Source organism: Gopherus evgoodei, chromosome 13, assembly GCF_007399415.2.
Source record: "Gopherus evgoodei ecotype Sinaloan lineage chromosome 13, rGopEvg1_v1.p, whole genome shotgun sequence".
Classification (NCBI taxonomy): Eukaryota; Metazoa; Chordata; order Testudines; family Testudinidae; genus Gopherus; species Gopherus evgoodei.
The window spans coordinates 30,555,996-30,577,808 of NC_044334.1; the positions used below are offsets into that span (position 1 = coordinate 30,555,996).

General features: G+C 55.8%; 1 protein-coding gene across 4 annotated transcripts in view; it reads left to right on the forward strand.

Annotated features, from left to right (window-relative positions):
* The window catches only part of EMID1 (EMI domain containing 1), a 104,477-nt gene that overhangs the window by 59,757 nt on the left and 22,907 nt on the right, over positions 1-21,813 (forward strand). For all 4 annotated transcript variants that reach the window (XM_030583146.1, XM_030583145.1, XM_030583147.1 and 1 more), the window contains exons 7-9: positions 10,314-10,458; positions 14,946-14,996; positions 17,254-17,361. In XM_030583146.1, coding sequence (XP_030439006.1) covers positions 10,314-10,458; positions 14,946-14,996; positions 17,254-17,361 — 304 coding nt within the window. The remainder of the gene's footprint in view (positions 1-10,313; positions 10,459-14,945; positions 14,997-17,253; positions 17,362-21,813) is intronic.

Consider the following 21,813-nt stretch of genomic DNA (forward strand, 5'->3'; position numbering starts at 1 on the left):
GGGAACCAGCGTGACCTTCTCACCTCAGAACTTTGTATCTCACGGAGGTTGGGATCAATGGTGAGTCTGCCATTGACCCCTGGATCCCAGTGAAATCTCTTGGAAATGTTGGAAGAGGTCGGCTATTCCAGCCCCCGATGTTGTGTGTCACATGTGGAGCGGGGCTGCCAGCTTGTTCATTTTAAACAATTGTCTTTCTTTTTTCATCTACATTTTGTGCTGTCATTTCTTTAAGTACTTTTGTTTATTATTCTTCATTTCTCTCTTTTCTTTTTGCCTTGTTCCTGCTGGAGAGGTTCTTCTTTCTTTTTCTGCCCAGAAATGCAGTTCCTGGGCACCTTCCTTTGTCTTGCAATTTCTGTTTTACCCTTTGAAATGAAAAGAACTTCAACATTTCAAAATCTTGGGGCAAAATTGCATTTGTTTTGTTTTCAGGCAGCTGTGCCAGCCCCAGGAGCAGACAGCTGTCTCTCTGTGGTACTGACAAAACTCCCATTACAGAGAGCACCTCAGTGTATTTATCCTCATGACCCCCGAGGAGGGAGGGCAGCGCTATTATCCCCATTTTTACAGAGAAGCTAAGTGACTTGCCCAAGGTCACACATGAAGTCTGTGGCAGAGGGGAATTGTACCTGGGTCGTCTGAGTCCTAGACTTAGCCACTGGACGACCCAGCCTTTCTCTATAGATATGCACCGCGTGTAGGAGGTCAGTCCCCAACAGATCATCCATCTCCCTCCCACAGGAATTGCAATTCCAAAGCACTCGAGAAGTTGCATAGGATAAGATAGAGCATAGCTAGGGTGTGGCATGGCTGTTCAGAGCCTGAGTGCTTTCTGAACCAGGTGGGATTTTAACGGTTGACGTTTCAGGTTGCTATAAGCATTTCCGGGAGGACAGATGGTCTTGTGGTTATTAAACAATGGGACACCAAACTCCTGGGTTCTGTTCACAGCTCTGCCACTCAGGCATATGTGGGTGAGTTACCTGTGCCAATGCTGTGAAGCCCCAACACCTGAGACACACACAACTAACAGGCCCTGCAAACCAGACTGTAGGAGACTGGCCTGGCAGTGGAGGAGATGAGAGATGGATCTGGTGCTTGTTTTCTATCCCTGTGTGATATGAATGGTCTCCAGCTGGGGTGACACCAGGCCATATGGTGTGTTCTCTAGGAGATGACATTCCGTAGGATGGACTGTCTGAGGTCTCCAGAAGTGTCACTAAGACCAGTTGGCTTGTGGCTCTGAGGAATGTGCTGGTGAGGTTCTGTTGTGATCCTCTAACCCATTGGGGCTCAATGTCACAGGGAGGCCAGTGTATTAATGATCTGGAGAATGGCGTGGATTGCACCGTCAGCAAGTTTGCAGATGACACTAAACTGGGAAGAGTGGTAGATATGCTGGAGGGTAGGGATAGGATACAGAAGGACCTACACAAATTAGAGGATTGGGCCAAAAGGAACCTGAGGAGATTCAACAAGGACAAGTGCAGAGTCCTGCACTTAGGACGGAAGAATCCCATGCACTGTTACAGACTAGAGTCCAAGTGGCTAGGCAGCAGTTCTTCTTCGAGTGATTGCTCATATCCATTCCAGTTAGGTGTGCGCGCCGCGCGTGCACGTTCGTCGGAAGATTTTTACCATAGCAACTCCAGTGGGCCGGCAGGTCGCCCCCTAGAGTGGCGCCGGCATGGCGCCCGATATATACCCCTGCCGGCCCACCCGCTCCTCAGTTCCTTCTTACCGCCGTGTCGGTCGTTGGAACTGTGGAGCGTGGCATAGCTGTCCTCCATGTCCCTAGCTCTCCTTTGTTTCATTGTTCTCATAGTTGTAGATAGTTGTAAATTGTAGTTGGACTTTTAGTTATTGTTAACTTTTAGCATAGCTGTATATACTTAGTTAGCGGGCTTGGGCTTTGGCCCTTCCCCGCACCCGGCACTGGGCCCGTGCCTGGTTCGCCGGGATTCAAACAGTGCTCGGCCTGCAAGAAGCCGATGCCAACTAGCGATCCCCACGACGCCTGTGTGAAGTGCCTGGGGGAATCGCACATTTCAGATAAGTGCCGCATCTGTAAGGCTTTTAAGCCTAGGACAAAGAAGGAGAGGGACCAGAGGTTAAGGACTCCCCTGATGGAAGCGGCACTTAACCCTGTGGCCCCGACGCAGGGCGCCGGCACCGGACCGCGCCGGCACCGGAAAGACGCCCCGGCACCGACCTTCCCCGGCACTGGGACTCAATGCAAGGCCCTTGACGTCTGCCACTCCATCCTCGCAGACTCGAGCAGAGCGCCCGGCACCTACCTCTGCCGCTGGACCACTAACAGGGATTCCGTCGACTCCAGGCCCCGGAGGTCCGTCGAGTCCGGTCCCTCATAGCTCCCCTATAAGATCTGGGGTTGAGCTGTTGGTCCCTTCGACGCCACAGACATTCGCTTCGGCGCGGGACCTAATTGCTCTTACTGACCCCACCCAGCCTCAACCCCCGGTGCCCCTGGTGCGGGTTTTATCTAGAGGCAAGCCTGCGGCAATTCGAGCGCCGTCTCCTGACTCGCCCAGCCGGCACCGATCCCCTTCGAGGTCCCGGCACCGTGGACGTTCTCACTCCAGGCGCCGCTCGCAGTCCCGGCACCGCTCCCCTCGGCAGTACCGGTCATACTCGCGGCACCGGTCATCTTCCAGACGGTCTCGCTACTCCCAGCACCGGTCTGGATCGAATTGCCGCTTCCGGCACGGAGACTCCAGGAGCCGTTCTTGTCGGCAGTCAGCACCCCGGTCGACCTCCCGGCACCGCGCTGGTGGCAGGTCCTGGTCCCGATCGACCTCCCAGCACTGCGCCAGCGGCAGGTCCCGGTCAACCGCCCGGCACTGTACTGGTGGCAGGTCCCGGTCCCGATCCCGGCACAGGTACAGTTCCTGGTACCGGTCCCCGGCACTGAGGACGTCTTCGACGTCGAGGCCGAGGGAGCCCTATCAGTCACGTTCGGCCCCACCATGGCCGTCCCGGCCGCCGTCTGTCTCATCGCAGGCAGACAGCATGTACGCCCCGGATGCAGACAGACCCACGGCCCTCTTCCAAGACCCCCTTCTGCAGGATCAGGGACCGCAACAATGGGGCTTCTGGACACCCTGGGCGTACCATCAAGCCCAGGGCCCTCAGCACATTCCACTGCAACCAGCGACATCTGAGCGCCGGGCTCCGGAGGCCTTGTTGTCTCGCCCTCCCCCTTCTCCAATGGGGGAAGATCGGTCTAACCAGCAGGACCCTGAGCTCCCTCCAGGATCAGAGGCATTGGTACAGACGGAGCCCCCCGTGGACCCGCTCCTACCGGGGTTCTCCTCATCGTCCTCCCCCGATGAGGCAGTGGCGGGAACGGCATCCTCCATTCCCCCCCCGCTCGACCTCAGGGCGCACCAGGACCTTCTCAGGCGTGTAGCGCAAAACATGAACTTGCAGGCTGAGAAGGTCTCGGAAATCGAAGATCCTGTGGTGAGCCTTCTCTCAGCGGATGCTCCCACCAGAGTCGCCCTTCCCTTCATTAGGATTATTCAAGCCAATGCTAATACCATCTGGCAGTCACCAGCCTCCATCCCTCCTGCTGCACGCGGGGTGGAGCGCAAATATATGGCACCCTCCGAAGGGTATGAGTACCTGCATGTCCACCCAACCCCGTGCTCCCTCGTCGTGCAGTCTGTGAACGAGAGGGAGCGCCACGGGCAGCAGGCCCCAGCACCGAAGTCCAAGGAGGCGAGGCGCATGGACCTGCTAGGCCGGAAGGTCTGCTCAGCGGGCGCCCTCCAACTCAGGGTCTCTAACCAACAGGCACTCCTTAGCTGCTATGCCTATAACTCCTAGGTAGCGGCGGATAAGTTCAAGGAGTTGTTGCCTCAGGATGCGCGTCAAGAATTCGCGGCGATTCTTGATGAAGGCAAGAAAGTCGCGAGAACGTCATTGCAGGCATCCTTGGACGCGGCGGACTCGGCCACCAGAACTCTGGCTTCTGGGGTTACCATGCGCCGCATCTCTTGGCTACAGGTTTCTGGCCTTCCTCCGGAGCTCCAACACACCATCCAGGACCTCCCGTTTGAAGGTCAGGGCCTGTTTTCAGAGAAGACTGACCCCAGGCTAAAAAGCCTGAAAGACAATAGGGTCATCATGCGCTCTCTAGGGATGCACACGCCCGGGACGCAGCGCAGACCCTTCCGGCCTCAGCAGCAGCAGCGCCGGCCCTATCCCCAGTACCACCAGCGTCAAGACTTTAGTAGGTGCCGAAGCAGAAATGGCCGGCGCCGACAATCGGGCAACCAAGGGGGACAGAATCAGAGCTCCTCCAAAGCCCCACCGGGCCCAAAACCTTCGTTTTGAAGGTGCGCCCGAGGACGCTGTACCAGTTTCCTCCATGGATCCGTCCCCCCGTTTTCCAACCGCCTTTCGTTCTTCCTACTGGCATGGACCCAAATAACATCCGACCGTTAGGTCTTACGCACGGTGCAAACGGGATACCATCTGCAATTTATTTCGCACCCTCCCTCCCACCCCCCACCCTCGTCCATCTTCAAGGACCCCTCTCACGAGCAATTCCTCCTTCAGGAGGTGCGGATGCTCCTCGACAAAGGAGCCATAGAGGCGGTTCCAGAGAACGAAAAGGGCAAGGGGTTTTATCCCCGCTACTTTCTGATCCCCAAAGCCAAGGGAGGCCTCAGACCCATCCTCGACCTGCGGGAACTCAACAAATATATGGTGAAGTTGAAGTTCCGCATGGTATCCTTGGGGACCATTATCCCATCTCTGGATCCTGGAGACTGGTACATCGCCCTCGACATGCAGGACGCTTATTTTCATATAGCCATTTTCCCACAACACAGACGTTTCCTTCGGTTCGTGATCGACCACCACCATTATCAATATGCGGTCCTCCCGTTTGGCCTCTCCACGGCCCCGAGGGTATTCACGAAATGCATGGCTGTCGTCATCGCCCATCTTCGACACACTCGCATACACGTATTCCCCTACCTCGACGACTGGCTGATTCAAGGCACGTCAGAGTCGCAAGTCCTCAACCACGTCCGCACGGTCAGCAGACTCTTTGGACATTTGGGCCTTATTCTCAATGTGGACAAGTCCACTCTGCTTCCCATGCAGAGGATAGAGTTCATCGGGGCCATTCTGGACTCCATCTTGGCCAGGGCCGTTCTGCCGCTGTCCAGGTTCCAGGCGCTGTCGGCCATCATTCGGCATCTACAGGTGGCTCCCTTGACCTCTATAAGGACATGCCTAACCCTCTTAGGCCACATGGCGGCCTGCACCTTCGTTACGGGTTATGCGCGGCTTCGCATGAGGCCCCTCCAGTCCCGGCTTATCAGCCAATACCGTCCGGCCAGGCATCTGCTGGATGCGGTTATCACCGTCCCCCAGGAGGTATTGGATTCCCTCCGGTGGTGGCTGGACCAATCCGTAGTGTGTGCAGGGCTCCCGTTTCATCCGCCCCAGCCCTCGGTATCCCTAACAACAGATGCCTTAGAGCTGGGTTGGGGGGCCCACCTCGGAACCCTGAGGACACAGGGCCAGTGGTCTCCTCAGGAGGTGGCCCTCCACATCAACATAAGGGAGTTGAGAGCGGTCCGCCTTGCTTGCCAAGCATTCTCCCATCAGCTTCAAGGTCGCTGTGTCTCGGTATTCACCGACAACACGATGACCATGTACTATATCAACAAGCAGGGTGGCACGAGATCCTCTCCCCTATGTCAGGAGGCGATGCGGCTCTGGGACTTTTGTATAGCCCACTCCATTCACCTCATGGCATCCTTTCTTCCCAGTGTACGGAACACGCTGGCAGACCATCTGAGCAGATCCTTCCTTTCGCACGAATGGTCCCTTCGCCCGGACGTCACCCAATCACTCTTCCAGAGGTGGGGTTGTCCCCGGATGGACCTCTTCGCATCCAGAGGGAACAGGAAATGCTAGATGTTCTGCTCCTTTCAAGGCCGGGAACCAGGGTCGGTAGCGGATGCCTTTCTTATTCCGTGGATGACGCACCTTTTCTACGCATTCTCTCTGTTCCCGCTTATCCACAAGGTCCTTCTGAAGGTGCGCAGGGACAGGGCCCACTTGATTATGATAGCTCCAGCGTGGCCCAGGCAACATTGGTATCCGATGTTGCTGGACCTGTCTCTAGCCGACCCAGTCCCCCTGACCTTTCACCTGGACCTGATCACCCAGGACCACAGCAGGCTTCGTCACCCGGACCTCAAGTCTCTGCATCTCACAGCGTGGCTCCTGTGTGGCTGACCAGGTCAGAACTACGGTGCTCTACCCCAGTACGTCAAGTACTCGGGCAGCAGGAAACCTTCCACTAGAGCGACGTACTCGGCCAAGTGGAAGCATTTCTCCTGTTGGTGCATGGAGAGGGGTTTCCTCCCTATGTAGGTTTCTATCGCCAATATTCTAGATTACATCTGGTCCCTCAAGCAGCAGGGCCTGGTGATATCGTCCCTTCGGGTTCACCTGGCAGCTATCTCCATCTTTCATCCGGGGGGAGATGGCCGTTCGGTTTTCTCTCACCCTATGGTGACCAGATTCCCAAAAGGATTAGAACGTCTCTATCCCCAGGTTCGACCCCCTGCCCCTACCTGGGATCTCAACCTGGTTCTTACTCGGCTCATGGGCTCTCCATTTGTGTCGTTAGCGACTTGCTCCCTGCTCTATCTCTCCTGGAAGACTGCTTTCCTGGTGGCCATCACCTCAGCCAGACGGATATCAGAACTCCGGGCCCTCACGGTAGATCCCCCATATACAGTCTTCCATAAAGACAAGGTGCAGCTGAGGCCACACCCAGCCTTTCTCCCCAAGGTGGTCTCAGCCTTTCATGTCAACCAGGAGCTCTTTCTCCCCATCTTTTTTCCAAAGCCCCATTCGTCCCGCAGGGAGCAACAGCTTCACTCGCTTGATGTCCGCCGGGCACACGCGTTTTATGTGGAGAGGACCAAACCGTTCCACAAATCCCCCCAGCTCTTCGTGGCAGTAGCGGACCGAATCAAAGGACTACCCATTTCCTCACAGAGGATCTCCTCGTGGGTGACGTCCTGTATCAGGACCTGTTATGACTTGGCTCACACCCCTACGGGCCATGTGACTGCGCACTCCACCAGGGCACAAGCATCATCGCTGGCTTTCCTCGCCCGCGTGCCCATCCAGGAGATTTGTAGGGCGGCGACCTGGTCCTCCGTCCACACCTTTGCTTCCCATTACGCCCTGGTCCAGCAGTCCAGAGATGACGCGGCCTTTGGCTCTGCAGTGCCCCATGCCGCGACTTCTCACTCCGACCCCACCGCCTAGGTAAGGCTTGGGATTCACCTAACTGGAATGGATATGAGCAATCACTCGAAGAAGAAAAGACGGTTACTCACCTTTGTAACTGTTGTTCTTCGAGATGTGTTGCTCATATCCATTCCACACCCACCCTCCTTCCCCACTGTTGGAGTAGCTGGCAAGAAGGAACTGAGGAGTGGGCGGGCCGGCAGGGGTATATATCGGGCGCCATGCCGGCGCCACTCTAGGGGGCGACCTGCCGGCCCACCGGAGTTGCTATGGTAAAAGTCTTCCGATGAACGTGCACGCGCGGCGCGCACACCTAACTGGAATGGATATGAGCAACACATCTCGAAGAACAACAGTTACAAAGGTGAGTAACCGTCTTTTCTGCAGAAAAGGACCTAGGGGTTTCAGTGGATGAGAAGCTGGATATGAGTCAATAATGTGCCCTTGTCAAGAAGGCTAACGGCATTTTGGGCTGTATAAGTAGGGGCATTGCCAGCAGATCGAGGGACATGATCATTCCCCTCTATTTGACATTGGTGAGGCCTCATCTGGAGTCCAGTTTGGGGCCCCACACTACAAGAAGGATGTGGAAAAATTGGAAAAAGTCTAGCGGAGGGCAACAAAAATGATTAGGGGGCTGGAGCCCATAACTTAAGAGGAGAGGCTGAGGGAACTGGGATTGTTTAGTCTGCAGAAGAGAAGAATGAGGGGGGATTTGATAGCTGCTTTCAACTGTCTGAAAGGGGGCTCCAAAGAGGATGGATCTAGACTGTTCTCAGTGGTACCAGATGACAGAACAAGGAGTAATGGTCTCAAGTTGCAGTGGGGGGAGGTCTAGGTTGGAGGTTAGGAAACACTATTTCACTAGGAGGGTGGTGAAGCACTGGAATGGGTTACCTAGGGAGGTGGTGGAATCTCCTTCCTTAGCGGTTTTTAAGGTCAGGCTTGACAAAGCCCTGGCTGGGATGATTTAGTTGGGGTTGGTCCTGCTTTGAGCAGGGGATTGGACTAGATGACCTCCTGAGGTCCCTTCCAACCCTGAGATTCTATGATTCTATGATTAGGGGTTTGGGCTACCAGGTTAACCCTCTGTGTCCTTTAACCTTTGGTCTGCTTTAGACCTGGCATCAGAAATAGCCCCACAACAGGGGGTCTCTCCCTCCAGCCCCTCCCAGAGATTAGTGCTTGAGCTCAGCAGGTTCGCCGGGCCATGGAAGTTGGGCACCTACCGCCTAAAGGCCCAAGTCACTATGTCCTAGAAAGAGTCCCCATGACTCTGACCAGGCCTTTGGCACAAGGAAATAGAAACTGTTCCCAAGAACCCAGCCCAGGTTTTCCATATGACCCTTTGCACACCAGGGGCTTGTCTCCATGCAGAGTAGCACCAATGTAAGGTGCAGGAGGCTGTGTGGACACTCTGACCTGGGTTAACCCTGCTTCTCGAGTGCAGTTGTTCCATGAATAGCTGCAGCAGCACAGCCCAAGCATTCACTGGCCAGCTAGGTGCATCTGAGCACTGCGGTCTTGCAAAGGCAATAGGACCATACGCCCTGTCCTTACCATGGAGAACGGTGCTGTGCTCCCCTGGACCCTGTCCACAGGTGCAGGGACAAGCTCCTAAATGGGCCCAGAACAGTCAGCTATGGGTAGGGCCCTACAAAATTCATGGCCATGAAAAATGTATCACAGACTATGAAATATGGTCTTTTATGTGCTTTTACCCTATACTCTACCGATTTCTTAGGGGAGATCAGCATTTCTCAAACTGGGGGTCCTGACCCAAAAGGGAGTTGTAGAGGGGAGGGGGGGCGCATGGTTATTTTAGTGGGGAATCGTGGTATTGCCACTCTTACTTCCGTACTGTCTTCAGGGCTAGGCGGCCAGAGAGTGGCAGCTGCTGACTGAGGGCCCAGCTCTGCAGGAAGCAGTGCAGAAGTAAGGGTGGCAATACCACACCATCCCATCCTTACTTCTGTGCTGCTGCTGGCAGCGGCTCTGCCTTCAGATCTGGGCTCCCAGCCAGCAGCTGCTGCTCTCCAGCTGCCCAGCTCTGAAGGCAGCGCCACCACCTGCAGCAATAAGGGTAAAAGTACCGCACCCGCCCTACAATAACCTTGTGAAACCTCCCCAGCTCTCTTTTGGGTCAGGACCCTACAATTACAATACTGTGAAATTTCAGATTCAAATAGCTGAAATCATGAAATTTACTATTTTTAAAATCCCATAACCGTGAAATTGACCAAAATGGATCAGGAATATGGTAGGGCTGTAGTCCTGGGATAGAACAGAGGGAATGGTGGGCTTTGACCCCCTAATGCCCACAGTTCCGTGAGAGGTACCTGGGTATCTCACAATACGCAGCAACAGTTTCCTACAAGGCAGCGTGCCTGAAGGTGGCTTGGAGATGCTGGGATGCTTACCCACAGTGCAACGTGCTTTTGCCAAATCAGCATGATGCACCACCCCTACCAGCTGAGTGTGAGCGCATCCTGCTGAACAGCTGGTGGCACTAGGCCGACAGAACTTTGACCAGTTCACATTTCCAGTGTAGACAAGGCCTTAGGAAGTGGTTTAAGCTAAATCAACATAAGCTGCTTTTAAACTGAAATAGGGGTGTCCACACAAGGGCTAACTAAACCAGTTTAATTCAGCTGGTGCAAGTTTGTGCAGAGACAAGGGCTACCAAGTCAGAACACCAAGGTCCTCAAGCCCCACTCCGTGCATTCAGCAAAGCTTCAAGTTCCTCCCCTCAACCCCAAAGCTCTGAATGTCCAGGACAATGCAAAGCTTCCTCCATAGAAGTGCAACACCAGACCCTTGGGTGGGACATCAGGGGAGATTGAACCTATGACCAGGCTCACTAACCTCGGAAGGGCATGCTCAGTGGCTGTGGGTGACAGCCGTAAGTGCAGAACCGTAGTGGGGAGAGGAGATAGGCCCCAAGTCTGGCTAGCGCAGTATGTCTGGGCACACTGCTGGGAACTCTTTCTTGCTCATAGGTGGCATTGCTGTCAGCAGCCGAGTCTGCAACCTCCTCAGTACCCAACAGACACCTCGTAACCAAGGGGGCTGCCCCCTCAGATTCCTACCAGCTCTGGAGGTCTCCATCCACCCATGGGAGTCCTGGGGATGAAGGTGTGAAAGGTAAGTAAGAGCAGGGGCTGCTAGAGGAGCTGAGACAGCTGGAGGCTGCAGGCAGGCAGGACCCATCTTGAGAGCCGGATGTGTGTTTCCTGTGTAGATCGAGTTCCTTCCTGCCCCTGCAGAAATCCACATGCCCCAGGTCCCCTCCATGCCTGGCCCTGGAGATGGACCAAGCAGGACTCTGTTGGCGCTAAACATGGGGGCTGGGCCTTTCCATCAGTTCAGAGCCCAGTCCTGCCCAGTGCACTCAAGCAAAGCTCCCAGTCTGGGCTGAGTGAGGATAGCCCCTTGATGCTGCAGAGCGTTCTGTGTCCTGGCTCGAGTGGGATGGCAGAGGGTCTCTGTTGCCCCAAATCTCAGCCTGATGTCCAGGGCTGCATTAACACATAGGGCTTAAAATCCTAGGCCAGCATCCTCCTCCTTTGCTTTTCCTCCTTGCTATGCCAAGGGGGCAGCTTCACCCTCCACCATGGTAGCTGCCACTCTAATCTCAGCCTGATGCAGAGGGGAGACTAGAGGGTGAGGGGGTTGGAGAGTGCACCCATCTTGCACTCACCTCACAGTGGCAGGTCCTGTCCCATGAGGCTGGGAGAAGAGTGTTTGCCTAGGGCCCAGTGATGGGTGAATCCAGCTGGGCTGATATCCCCACTAGCACACCTTTCCCTGGGTTCCTCCACCTCCACCCTGTTATCTTTTACTTGTAACTTTCTTAAGGCTTAAAATCCTCCAGACTCTTCAGCTGCAAAGCTCTCTCATCAGGAGTTGCCACCCCAAAGCTCTGCCCCAATCCCAGCTTGGGTCAACATATTACACCTCCCAAACACTCACTCCCTTGGGGTTTCAGTTGCACATGGGATTCTTCTTGGCTGTTGCAGTGCACTATTAAACAGCTGCTGTGTTCACAGAATCACAAATTATTAGGGTTGGGAGGGACCTCAGGAGATCATCTAGTCCAACCCCCTGCTCAAAGCAGGACCAATCCCCACTTTGCTAAATGGCCCCCCTCAAGGATTGAGCTCACAACCCTGGGTTTAGCAGGCCAATGCTCAAACCACTGAGCTATCCCTCCACCCCCCAGAGGTGCAGCAATTCAGCAGTGCTGCAGTTACAGAGGTATTCTGCAGTTAAAAAGTCACTAGAGGCAAAAGCAAAGTAACTTTTAAAAGCAATTCTTATTTGCACTTGCAGAAGTCAGAGGTCAGGAATCCCATTGTGCGAGGTGCTGTTTACATGTGGTGAAGAGACAGGGGCTGGGGCACATGACTCATGGCAGAGATTCTCAACCCCCAACAAGTTATAAAAACTCCACAGCCCCCTTGTGCCACAGTAACTGATTTTCTGCATATAAAAGCCAGGACCAATGTTACGGGGTAGCAAGCAGGGCAATTGTCTGGAGCCTCACACCACTGGGGGCCCTGCAAAGCTACATTGCTCAGGCTTTGGCTTTAGCCCCAGGTGGCAGGGCTCAAGGCCCCAGACTTCAGACCTAGGCAGTGGGGCTTTGGCTTTCTACCCTGGGCCCCAGTGAGTCCAACACTAGCCCTACTTGGAGGACACCCTGAAACATGCTTCCAGCCCCCCAGGGAGCCCCGGACCCCTGGTTGAGAACCCCTGACTTACGAGGAGAGGCTGAGGGAACTGGGATTGTTTAGTCTGCAGAAGAGAAGAATGAGGGGGGAACTGATACCTGCTTTCAACTACCTGAAAGGGGGTTCCAAAGAGGATGGATCTAGACTGTTCTCAGTGGTACCAGATGACAGAACAAGGAGTAATGGTCGCAAGTTGCAGTGGGGGAGGTCTAGGTTGGATATTAGGAAACACTGTTTCACTAGGAGGGTGGTGAAGCACTGGAATAGGTTACCTAGGGAGGTGGTGGAATCTCCATCCTTAGAGGTTTTTAAGGTGAGGCTTGACAAAGCCCTGGCTGGGATGATTTAGTTGGGGATTGGTCCTGCTTTGAGCAGGGGGTTGGACTAGATACCTCCTGAAGTCTCTTCCAACCCTAATCTTCATGATTCTATAACAGCCCTTACCCCAGGTGCCTGCAGTCTATCATATGAACATGCAGAAAAACGTAGCAACAAGGGAGAATCAAATCCACTCCCGATGTGCAGAGCTATCTCCAGTGGAGAACAGCCTCCTCCGTCACTGGCGTAGGGACATGAGTCTTTGGAGGACAAGAGAAAGGCTTGCTGTCCCGCTCCAGCCCAGCCCAAAGGAAGGGGCTCAAGGTGGAGCCTCTGCCATGTCCCATCCCCCACTGACCAGGGACTGCACGGGAGTTAAACTGAGTGCAGCTGAGGACCAGGCTGATCTGGCTTTGGCTCCAGCTCCGTGCAGCGGAAAGATTTCTCAGGCCTCCTCTGCTCTGACAGGCCGTGTGTTCATGCTTTAGGGGCAGAGCAGCAGCAGGAGGGTGGGGTGATAAATGTATAGCTGTGTGGCAGGATTCCCTTCTCGAGCACCCCACCCTTCCCCCAAGGGAACTAAATGGTAGCCAGGCTAGGATGGGCTCTTGGGCGGCTCTGTTAATGAGACAGGAGGAGAAGGGGGCTGCCCAGGTGGCGCCAACTCCAGCTCCCAGACAGTCACTGGAAAGGCTCCCATTAGCACTGCTGGGCCTCTGGAAGGGGCTGTGCTGTTAATGAACCCTTGGCTGGAGCTGGTCTGGGAGTTGCTCCGTCACCCCCAGGTGGGTGTAGGCTGCCCTGCCATTGCAGTGCTGAGCAGAAGGGCAGTGGTGAGGGCCAGGACTCCACTTGGAGGACAGGACCCATCACCAGCTCGGGAGGGTATGGTCAGCTGCCATGCCCTGAGTTAGACCAGCCCTAGGTGACTGGGTGTGGTCAGTCCTAGGCAAGAGCAGAGGGGCTTACGCCTGCTGCTCCATCTCGCCCCAGGTGTGCAGGTGAAATGGCAGAGGGAGAGAGCCCTCAACCTCACAGGGCTACTGCGTGCAACAGGCCCTTAGAGCCCCAGTGAATATTGTCCCGAGATCAGCTGGCAACTGGGCTTTAGAACCAGGCAGTAAATCTGCTGGGCTCCTGGCACCTGGGGCTCCTGCTTCCCAAGTAGGCACCTTCAGAGATCAACTGAATGACTAGAGGAATTTCCCCTGGTTGCCATCGTCACAGTCTGGCTGGGATTCTAACAACAAGCAGATCCCAGCTAAATGAGCCACCAGGACCTACCCAACGCGCCCGAGACTGAAGAGATGGGGCAGGTCGGATGGCTTCCCTGCCTCCTGCCACTCGGGGCCGGGACTGGCTGGAAGAGAGGCGCTTGTGTGGGTTCAAGGAGCAGGGCAGATGCCAGCCCTATCTCTGGGTGCGGCTCCTGCTTTCCGTGCCCTGTCTCCTGTGAAGACCAAAGACAATCCGGGCACAGGGAGGGCAACCAGAGAGCTGGGCAGACACAAGGGCGAAATGAAACCAAAGCAGGCAGCAAATGGGTTAGCAGAGCCCTGTGCATGAGACGAGAGACTGGTTTATTCCCTGGTGGGAATCAGGGCCCCCTTTAGAAGGAGAGGGGACGTTCATAATGCCCTGGTGGCTGGGGAGATGAATGGAGTCTCCTTTTGCAGTGGGAACTGGATAAATCATCTGCTACTGGTAAAGCGAAGTGCTTGGAGCACCACAGACAGCGCTGCAGGTGGAATCAGTGTCGCTGTGACTCCCTAGCAGGAGGCTGGAGGCGCTGGCTTTCCCACGAGCCACACAACTCACACTGTCCAGCTGGAGTCGCTAACGATTCGAGGCCACTTTCCCCAATGCTTGGGAGTTAGCCCCAGGGTCCCAGCCATGTCCCAACATGGCCAGTCCCATTCTGCCTCCCTAAACTCAGCTGGACAAGGTATTCTGCACTCTGCCCCAGAGGTGGCTGCAATTCAGCACTGGGCAGAGCGATGCCCTTTGTGGCTGTGTATCAGTCTAAGTCCTGGGTGGTCTCACTGCCTGAGAGATGTTCTCGCCATTATCAAAGGAAAGAAAGCAAAGGCAGAGACCCGATTGCCCTTTGCTCCCAGTGGCACCGGTTTAAGGAAACCCTCTGACCCTCATGTGCACTGTTCGTTTTGCAGCAGTGCCCAGGTGGGCGCGCCAGTCGATGAGCAGAACCCGCAGGGCCAGTTGCTGTCTAAACATAGCACTGAAAGATGGCCCCACCCCCGGGAGCTTGACGTCCCAGTGGAGCACCCCTGGGGGTGGATCCCAGCAGAGCAGGGCTGAGGCCTGGGGCTGTGGGGGGCGGAGAGGAGGGGGGCTGTGGATGGATTCTTGCCCTTGCTGGATAGTCGGGGGTGTTGCTCTCCAGGACTGGCCTGGCCTTTCCCCAGCCTGGCTCGGAAGTGAAGTGGCTTCCCAGTGCCAGGTAACACCACTGCCCCCAGGAGAAGTGGGTGCCAGGGTGAGCTGACTCTGCCAGGCTGAAGGCAGAAGAGACCGTTGGCTCCGGGGAGCAGATTGATGCCCCATTCTCTCCTTTCCCAGGGAACACAGGAGTGGGAGAGACGCTGCAGGGTGCCGGTCCCGGACGGGATGGTATGTAGCATTTTCTTTCTAAGGCACAAGAGAGTTCCCAGCCCAAGAGCCCTGTGAAATACCTGGGTCTGGGAGGAAGCCACAGGGGCAGAGACCAGAAAGGCTAATGGGAGAGGCTCATGGATGCCCTGGGGGCAGTAGGGAGGGAAAGAGCTGGGGGCAGAGGAGGAAGTGGGAAGCAATGGAAGGGAAGGAGGGCGAGTCTCCACTGCAGGCTCTGCCCCTGCCTCACAGGGCTCCCTCCGGCTTCTCTTCCCTTTCCCTTGATCCCTCGGAAGGACACAGAAGCCAATGCTGAACTATTGCTTCAGTCACCAGCTCCTTCAAGAGTGGAGTGCTTGGCCCCAGCGCAGGCAGGCGGGGTGAGGGCTGACCCCAGTGCAGGCGGGAGCGGTGTGAGCCGGGCCACAGTGCAGGTGGGCAGGGTGCGGGATGACGCCAGCGCAGACTGGCAGGGTGCGGGATGATCCCAGTGCAGGTGGGCAGGGTGCGGGATGATGCCAGCGCAGGCTGGCAGGGTGCGGGATGATCCCAGTGCAGGTGGGCAGGGTGCGGGATGACGCCAGCGCAGGCTGGCGGGCTGCGGGATAACCCCAGTGCAGGCCGGTGGGGTGCAGGCCAGGCCCCAGCGCAGGCGGGCAAGGTGCGGGCCAGGCCCCAGCGCAGGCGGCCGGGTGCAGGCCAGGCCCCAGCGCAGGCAACTGGGGTGAGGGCCGAGCCCCAGCGCAGGCTGGCGGAGTGTGAGATGACCCCAGTGCAGGCCGATGGGATGTGGGCCAGGCCCCAGCGCAGGCTGGCGCGGTGAGGGCTGACCCCAGTGCAGGCGGGCGGGGTGTGAGCCAGGCCACAGTGCAGGTGGGCAGGGTGTGGGATGACGCCAGCGCAGGCCGGTGGGATGCGGGCCGGGGCCCAGCACAGGCGGGCGGAGTGCGAGATGACCCCAGTGCAGGCTGGTGGGATGCGGGCCGGGGCCCAGCACAGGCGGCCAAAGTGCGGGCTGACCCCAGTGCAGGCGGGCGGAGTGCGAGATGACCCCAGTGCAGGCCGGTGGGATGTGGGCCAGGCCCCAGCGCAGGCGGGCGAAGTGCGGGCTGACCCCAGTGCAGGCGGGCGGAGTGCGAGATGACCCCAGTGCAGGCCGGTGGGATGCGGGCCGGGGCCCAGCGCAGGCAGGCGAAGTGCGGGCTGACCCCAGTGCAGGCGGGAGGGGTGCGGGCCGGGCCCCAGTGCAGGCGGGGGGGGGGCAGGCCGGGCCACAGTGCAGGCAGGCACAAGCACAGGCCAGCCACAGTGCAGCCATCATGACCAGGGGGTCATGATTCCCGGCATGGTAATGCCTGTGGCTGCTGCCGGGCTCCAGCCCCACTTCATCCTCTGGGAGAGAGGAACAGAGAGCAGCCCAGGGCTCGGGGGGCAGCTGGAGTGCGGCCAATGGTGAGTAGGAGCATTCCCAAGCCAGCAGGCTGGAGCAAGGAGAGGTACAGTGCCTGGATGGGGGTTTTCCCCAGGCGATCGTCCTGCCCCTAAATATGGAGTCTCTAGGGCACCGCAGGGTGTGAGGCCTCTGGCCTGGCATTGAGCTGACCAGATCCTGTCTAGAACGTTTCACTAAGTGAGATGTGGGCATCCCGGGTTGGGCGTGGGCACTGGATGGCTTGGGGTAATGAGACACAGCCCTTCGCTGCCAGGTCACGGGTTCCGGTGCCCCCGGCTGAGTTCCAGCTGAGAGCCGTTACCTTAAAGCGCCCATAGGCACTGAGTTCTTGGGGTACAGCCCCATCCCTCTCTGGTGGGCAAGTGTGCCCCTCAGAATGCCAGCCCGGCATGGCCTGGGCAGGTGTGGCTCCGGGGCAAGGGGAGCCTCAGGCCCCCCATCAGCTGTCTCAGGACGGAGGCTGTGGATACTAAACATCACGGGGTGAGGCCCATTGGCAGGGACCAGCATGGGGGGAGGCTTGTCCCACCACAGACCGGGGCTGTGGATAGAGGACTTCCCCACTTGGACTTCTCAGCCCAGCCCCTTACAGCACCTCCAACCTCCACTCCCGTTGGTTTCTGACTGTGGCTGCCGCACCGCAATCCATTGCCCTGGGATGCGGCCACCCTCCTCCCTGGGGGTTCGGATTGGGGGTTAGGATCCCTGGGGTTGCCTGAAGAGGTACCTTGCTCTCCTTCTGTCCTTCCAGGGAGGCACAGCCCCTGGCAAATGCTGCACTGGCACCTAACTGGGTATTTCTTTCTGCTCTTTCTGTTGCAGGGAAACCAGGGCCCCAAGGACCCCCAGGCCCATCGGGTCCCAAGGGAGATGCTGGGAGCCAGGGGCCATCAGGAGTCCCTGGAGCCAAGGGTCCCGCTGGACCACCAGGTGAGTCTTGGACACAGGGCACTGCTCCAGGAGCTGGGGGCCACCATGGATCCCTGTACCTTGATGCCAGCTTTGGACAACCAAACAGGCATAGGGGCATCACAACTGCCACCCCGATCCCTGCAGAGCCCAGACACCTGGCATTGTCTGGCATTTATTTGCAAGCTGTACCAGTGCTCAGTGCTTCTTGGCTGGCAGCCTGACCCGCAGAGCGGTGTGCGTCGGGGTGGTGGAGAGGGAGGGGAAGACAATCCCTGCTGCACCCTTTGGCCCTGATCCAAAACTCTGAACTTTGCAGGCAGGATCCCACCAACACCATAGAATCATAGAATATCAGAGTTGGAAGGGACCTCAGGAGGTATCTAGTCCAACCCTCTGCTCAAAGCAGGACCAATCCCCAACTAAATCATCCCAGCCAGGGCTTTGTCAAGCCTGACCTTAAAAACCTCTAAGGAAGGAGATTCCACCACCTCCCTAGGTAACCCATTCCAGTGCTTCACCACTCTCTGAGTGAAAAAGTTTTTCCTAATATTCAACCTAAACCTCCCCCACTGCAACTTGAGACCATTACTCCTTGTTCTGTTATCTGCTACCACTGAGAACAGTCTAGATCCATCCTCTTTGCAACCCCCTTTCAGGTAGTTGAAAGCAGCTATCAAATCCCCCCTCATTCTTCTCTTCTGCAGACTAAACAATCCCAGTTCCCTCAGCCTCTCCTCATAAGTCATGTGCTCCAGCCCCCTAATCATTTTTGTTGCCCTCGCTGGACTCTTTCCAATTTTTCCACAGTCCAGCAGAGGGCAACAAAAATGATTTGGGGCCCAAAACTGGACATAATACTCCAGATGAGGCATCACCAATGTCCAATAGAGGGGAATGATCATGTCCCTCAATCTGCTGGCAATGCCCCAACTTATACAGCCCCAAATGCCGTTAGCCTTCTTGGCAACAAGGGCACACTGTTGAGTCATATCCAGCTTCTCGTCCACTGTAACCCCTAGGTCCTTTTCTGCAGAACTGCTGCCTAGCCATTCGGTCCCTAGTCTGTAACAGTGAATGGGATTCTTCTGTCCTAAGTGCAGGACTCTGCACTTATCCTTGTTGAACCTCATCAGGTTCTTTTGGCCCAATCCTCTAATTTGTCTAGGTCCCTCTGTATCCTATCCCTACCTCCAGCGTATCTACCACTCCCCCCAGTTTAGTGTCATCTGCAAACTTGCTGAGGGTGCAGTCCACACCATCCTCCAGATCATTAATGACGATATTGAACAAAACCAGCCCCAGGACCGACCCTTGGGGCACTCCACTTGAAATCGGCTGCCAACTATACATGGAGCCATTGATCACTACCTGTTGAGCCAATCTAGCCAGCTTTCTATCCACCTTATAGTCCATTCATCCAGCCCATACTTCTTTAACTTGCTGGCAAGAATACTGTGGGAGACCGTATCAGAAGCTTTGCTAAAATCAAGGAATAACACATCCACTGCTTTCCCCTCATCCACAGAGCCTCATAGAAGGCAATTAGGTTACTCGGACATGACTTGCCCTTGGTGAATCCATGCTGACTGTTCCTGATCACTTTCCTCTCCTCTAAGTGCTTCAGAATTGATCCCTTGAGGACCTGCTCCATGATTTTTCCAGGGACTGAGGTGAGGCTGACAGGCTTGTAGTTCCCCGGATCCTCCTCCTTCCCTTTTTTAAAGATAGGCACTACGGTAGCCTGCTTCCAGTCATCCAGGACCTCACCCAATCACGATGAGTTTTCAAAGATAATGGCCAATGGCTCTGCAATCACATCCGCCAACTCCTTTAGCACCCTCGGATGCAGCGCATCCGGCCCCATGGACTTGCGCTCATCTAGCTTTTCTAAATAGTCACAAACAACTTCTTTCTCCTCAGAGAGCTGCTCACCTCCTCCCCATGCTGTGCTGCCCAGTGCAGCAGTCTGGGAGCTGACCCTGTTCATCAAGACAGAAGCAAAGAAAGCATTGAGTACATTAGCTTTTTCCACATCCTCTGTCACTAGGTTACCTCCCTCATTCAGTGGGCTCTGGATCAGGCTTAGCCCAGCAAAGGATTTTGCCCCGTGGATGATGTTGGCTGGCTAGTCCATCGGAGAAGTTCCTTTTCTTGACAGTTTTTTTAGAGCTGGGATGTAGGAATCAGGGCAGGGATCTGCCCCATCCATCCTCCTCTCTCCAGCTGCTTCAGAAGAAGATACTGGAACTCACCCAGTGGAACACCCCTTCCATGGGGGAAGAACCTGGAGCCATCAGTTAGAGGTTGGCTCATGCCCTGAAACAGGAGGATTTGTATCCCCTTAAAATAAACACCCCTCTCTAGTGTAACTGTGGACATTCTTCTCATCCAGAGTCACATCTAACCCTTTCTTACTGCTGCTCAGCTCTGAACCTCAGTGTCACCCTTGATATCTTGTGGCAATGAGTTCCGCCAGCTACACATCCATTCCTAGATGAGTATTTCCACGGTCGGTCTTAATTCAGCTCCCTTTCAGTGCCATCGAACGCCCATTTGTCCTTGTGTGCCAAGGGAGGGAGGCTAGGAATGCCTGACTGACCTTTTGTAGCCTATTTGTTTCCTTGTACCCCTCTGTCATAGCCCCTCTTCTTTGTCTCCTCTCAGCAGCCCCAAGCCTTTCAGTCTCCCCTCAGTGAGAATTCTCCAACCATTCACATTACCAGTCTCTTACCCCCACCCCCCCCGTCTGTATTTCTGCTGTCCCTTTTGGAAGCAAGGCAGCCAGTATGCAGTATCTGAGCTGAGGCCAGCACATTGATTTAGATAAAGGCATTATAACAGTTCCCCTCTTTTTCTCCATCCCATTCCTTTTGCATCCTCATGTCTTGGTTGCTTTTCGGACCCCAGCTGTGCATTGAGCAGAGGTCTCTATGGAACTGCCTGTTGTACTTCCCAGGCCTTTCTCCTGAGATGCCCCAGTTCATTTGGAACTCAGTTAAATGTGAGTCGTTCAGATCATCCCTCCCAATCTGCATTGCTTTGTGTTTGTCAGCACGGCATTTCCTCTGCTGCCCAATGCCCTCGCGCAGTTTAGGCCCTCTGAATTTCCTCCCAGACCACTCTAGTCTTCTTCCTCTTGGGTCATCTGCAAAGTGCTGCTGCCTCATTGCTCGACTCCTTTTTCAGGTTATTATTTATTTATATTACGGTAGCATCCACACAGCCCAGTGTGCTAGGTGCTGTACAACCACAGAACACAAAGGCAGTCCCTGTATGTAAGACATTAAACATATTTGTCAGTGTGGCCTAGTGAATAGGGCACTGGGCTGGTCTCAGAAGATTTGGGTTCAATTCCCATTTCTGCCATTGGCCTGCTGGGTGACTTTGGGGTCCCATCCCCACTCAGTTCCTCAGTTTCCCCACCTATGAAATGGGGATGAGGACACTGACCCTCAATGAAAAGCGCTAGCTAAGAGCTAGGTATTATTATTGTAGCAGAATGCTCTGGCCCTAGCACAGAGCCACTTCGCACCCTGCGATGAACCTTTACCCATGTTGGAACTAGCCCATTTAATCCTGCTCAGTCTCTTTGCCACTTTCAGACCCAGGACGGCGTTTTACCTCTTTCCCTGTCAATTCCTTAATAGGCTTAGGGGGTGAGGTCTGACAAAGGATTTGGAAAGTCCAAATAAATGACATCAGCCTAGTCCATGGCGTGCTAATCCTTCCTTGAGGGAGTGCTGCGCCTCCAGGTCAGGGCTGGGGATGCACACCCAGGGAACCCCCTGCTCCCAGGGCATCTTTGGGGGAAGCTCATGACTGCATGGACCCTCCACCTCCCAGGTTAGCGCTGCTGGGAGTGGGGCAGGTTTACATTGCCATGGAGATGGGATCCCCCGAGCATGTATGGGACGGCGGAGGGGAAGATCGGCTCCCTCCCTACAAGGCTGAGCCGGGAGCCAGCTGGGGCAAGGAGTTAATGCTGGGAGCTGCAGTTGCTCTTGGCAGCATGTCTCGGAGTCCCAGTGCTCTGTGTAATGTTTATTAGGTTTGGAAGGTGTCCAGTGCCATGTCGCCTCCAGCCATTTGGAGTTAAACATTAACAGCCATCCTCCCGTAGGCCCCCACCAGGTCCCTATGCAGCGCTCCTGCCCTGCTCCCTTCAGCCTTGGCATCCCTCTTGCATCTCCTTTCCTTTGTTCTCCACCTCCCTGCATCCTCAGGGAGGCCTGCGCAGGTCCAGGCCAGCTCCTGCCCCCTCTTGCTGCATGCTCCCTGTCTTCTAATGCCTGGGGGGAGCTGGATCTCCAGGGATCACCGGAGCCATTGAGTCAGCAGAGCTGATCTCTGCCCTGCACCTGGGAGATGATGGGGCTCACTCCAGAGGCTGTGGCTGGAAACCCGCCTGGCACTGAGCAGCCTGCTCCCCATGGAAGTAGAAGCAGCTGAGCATGGCAAGGCAGGTGGGGG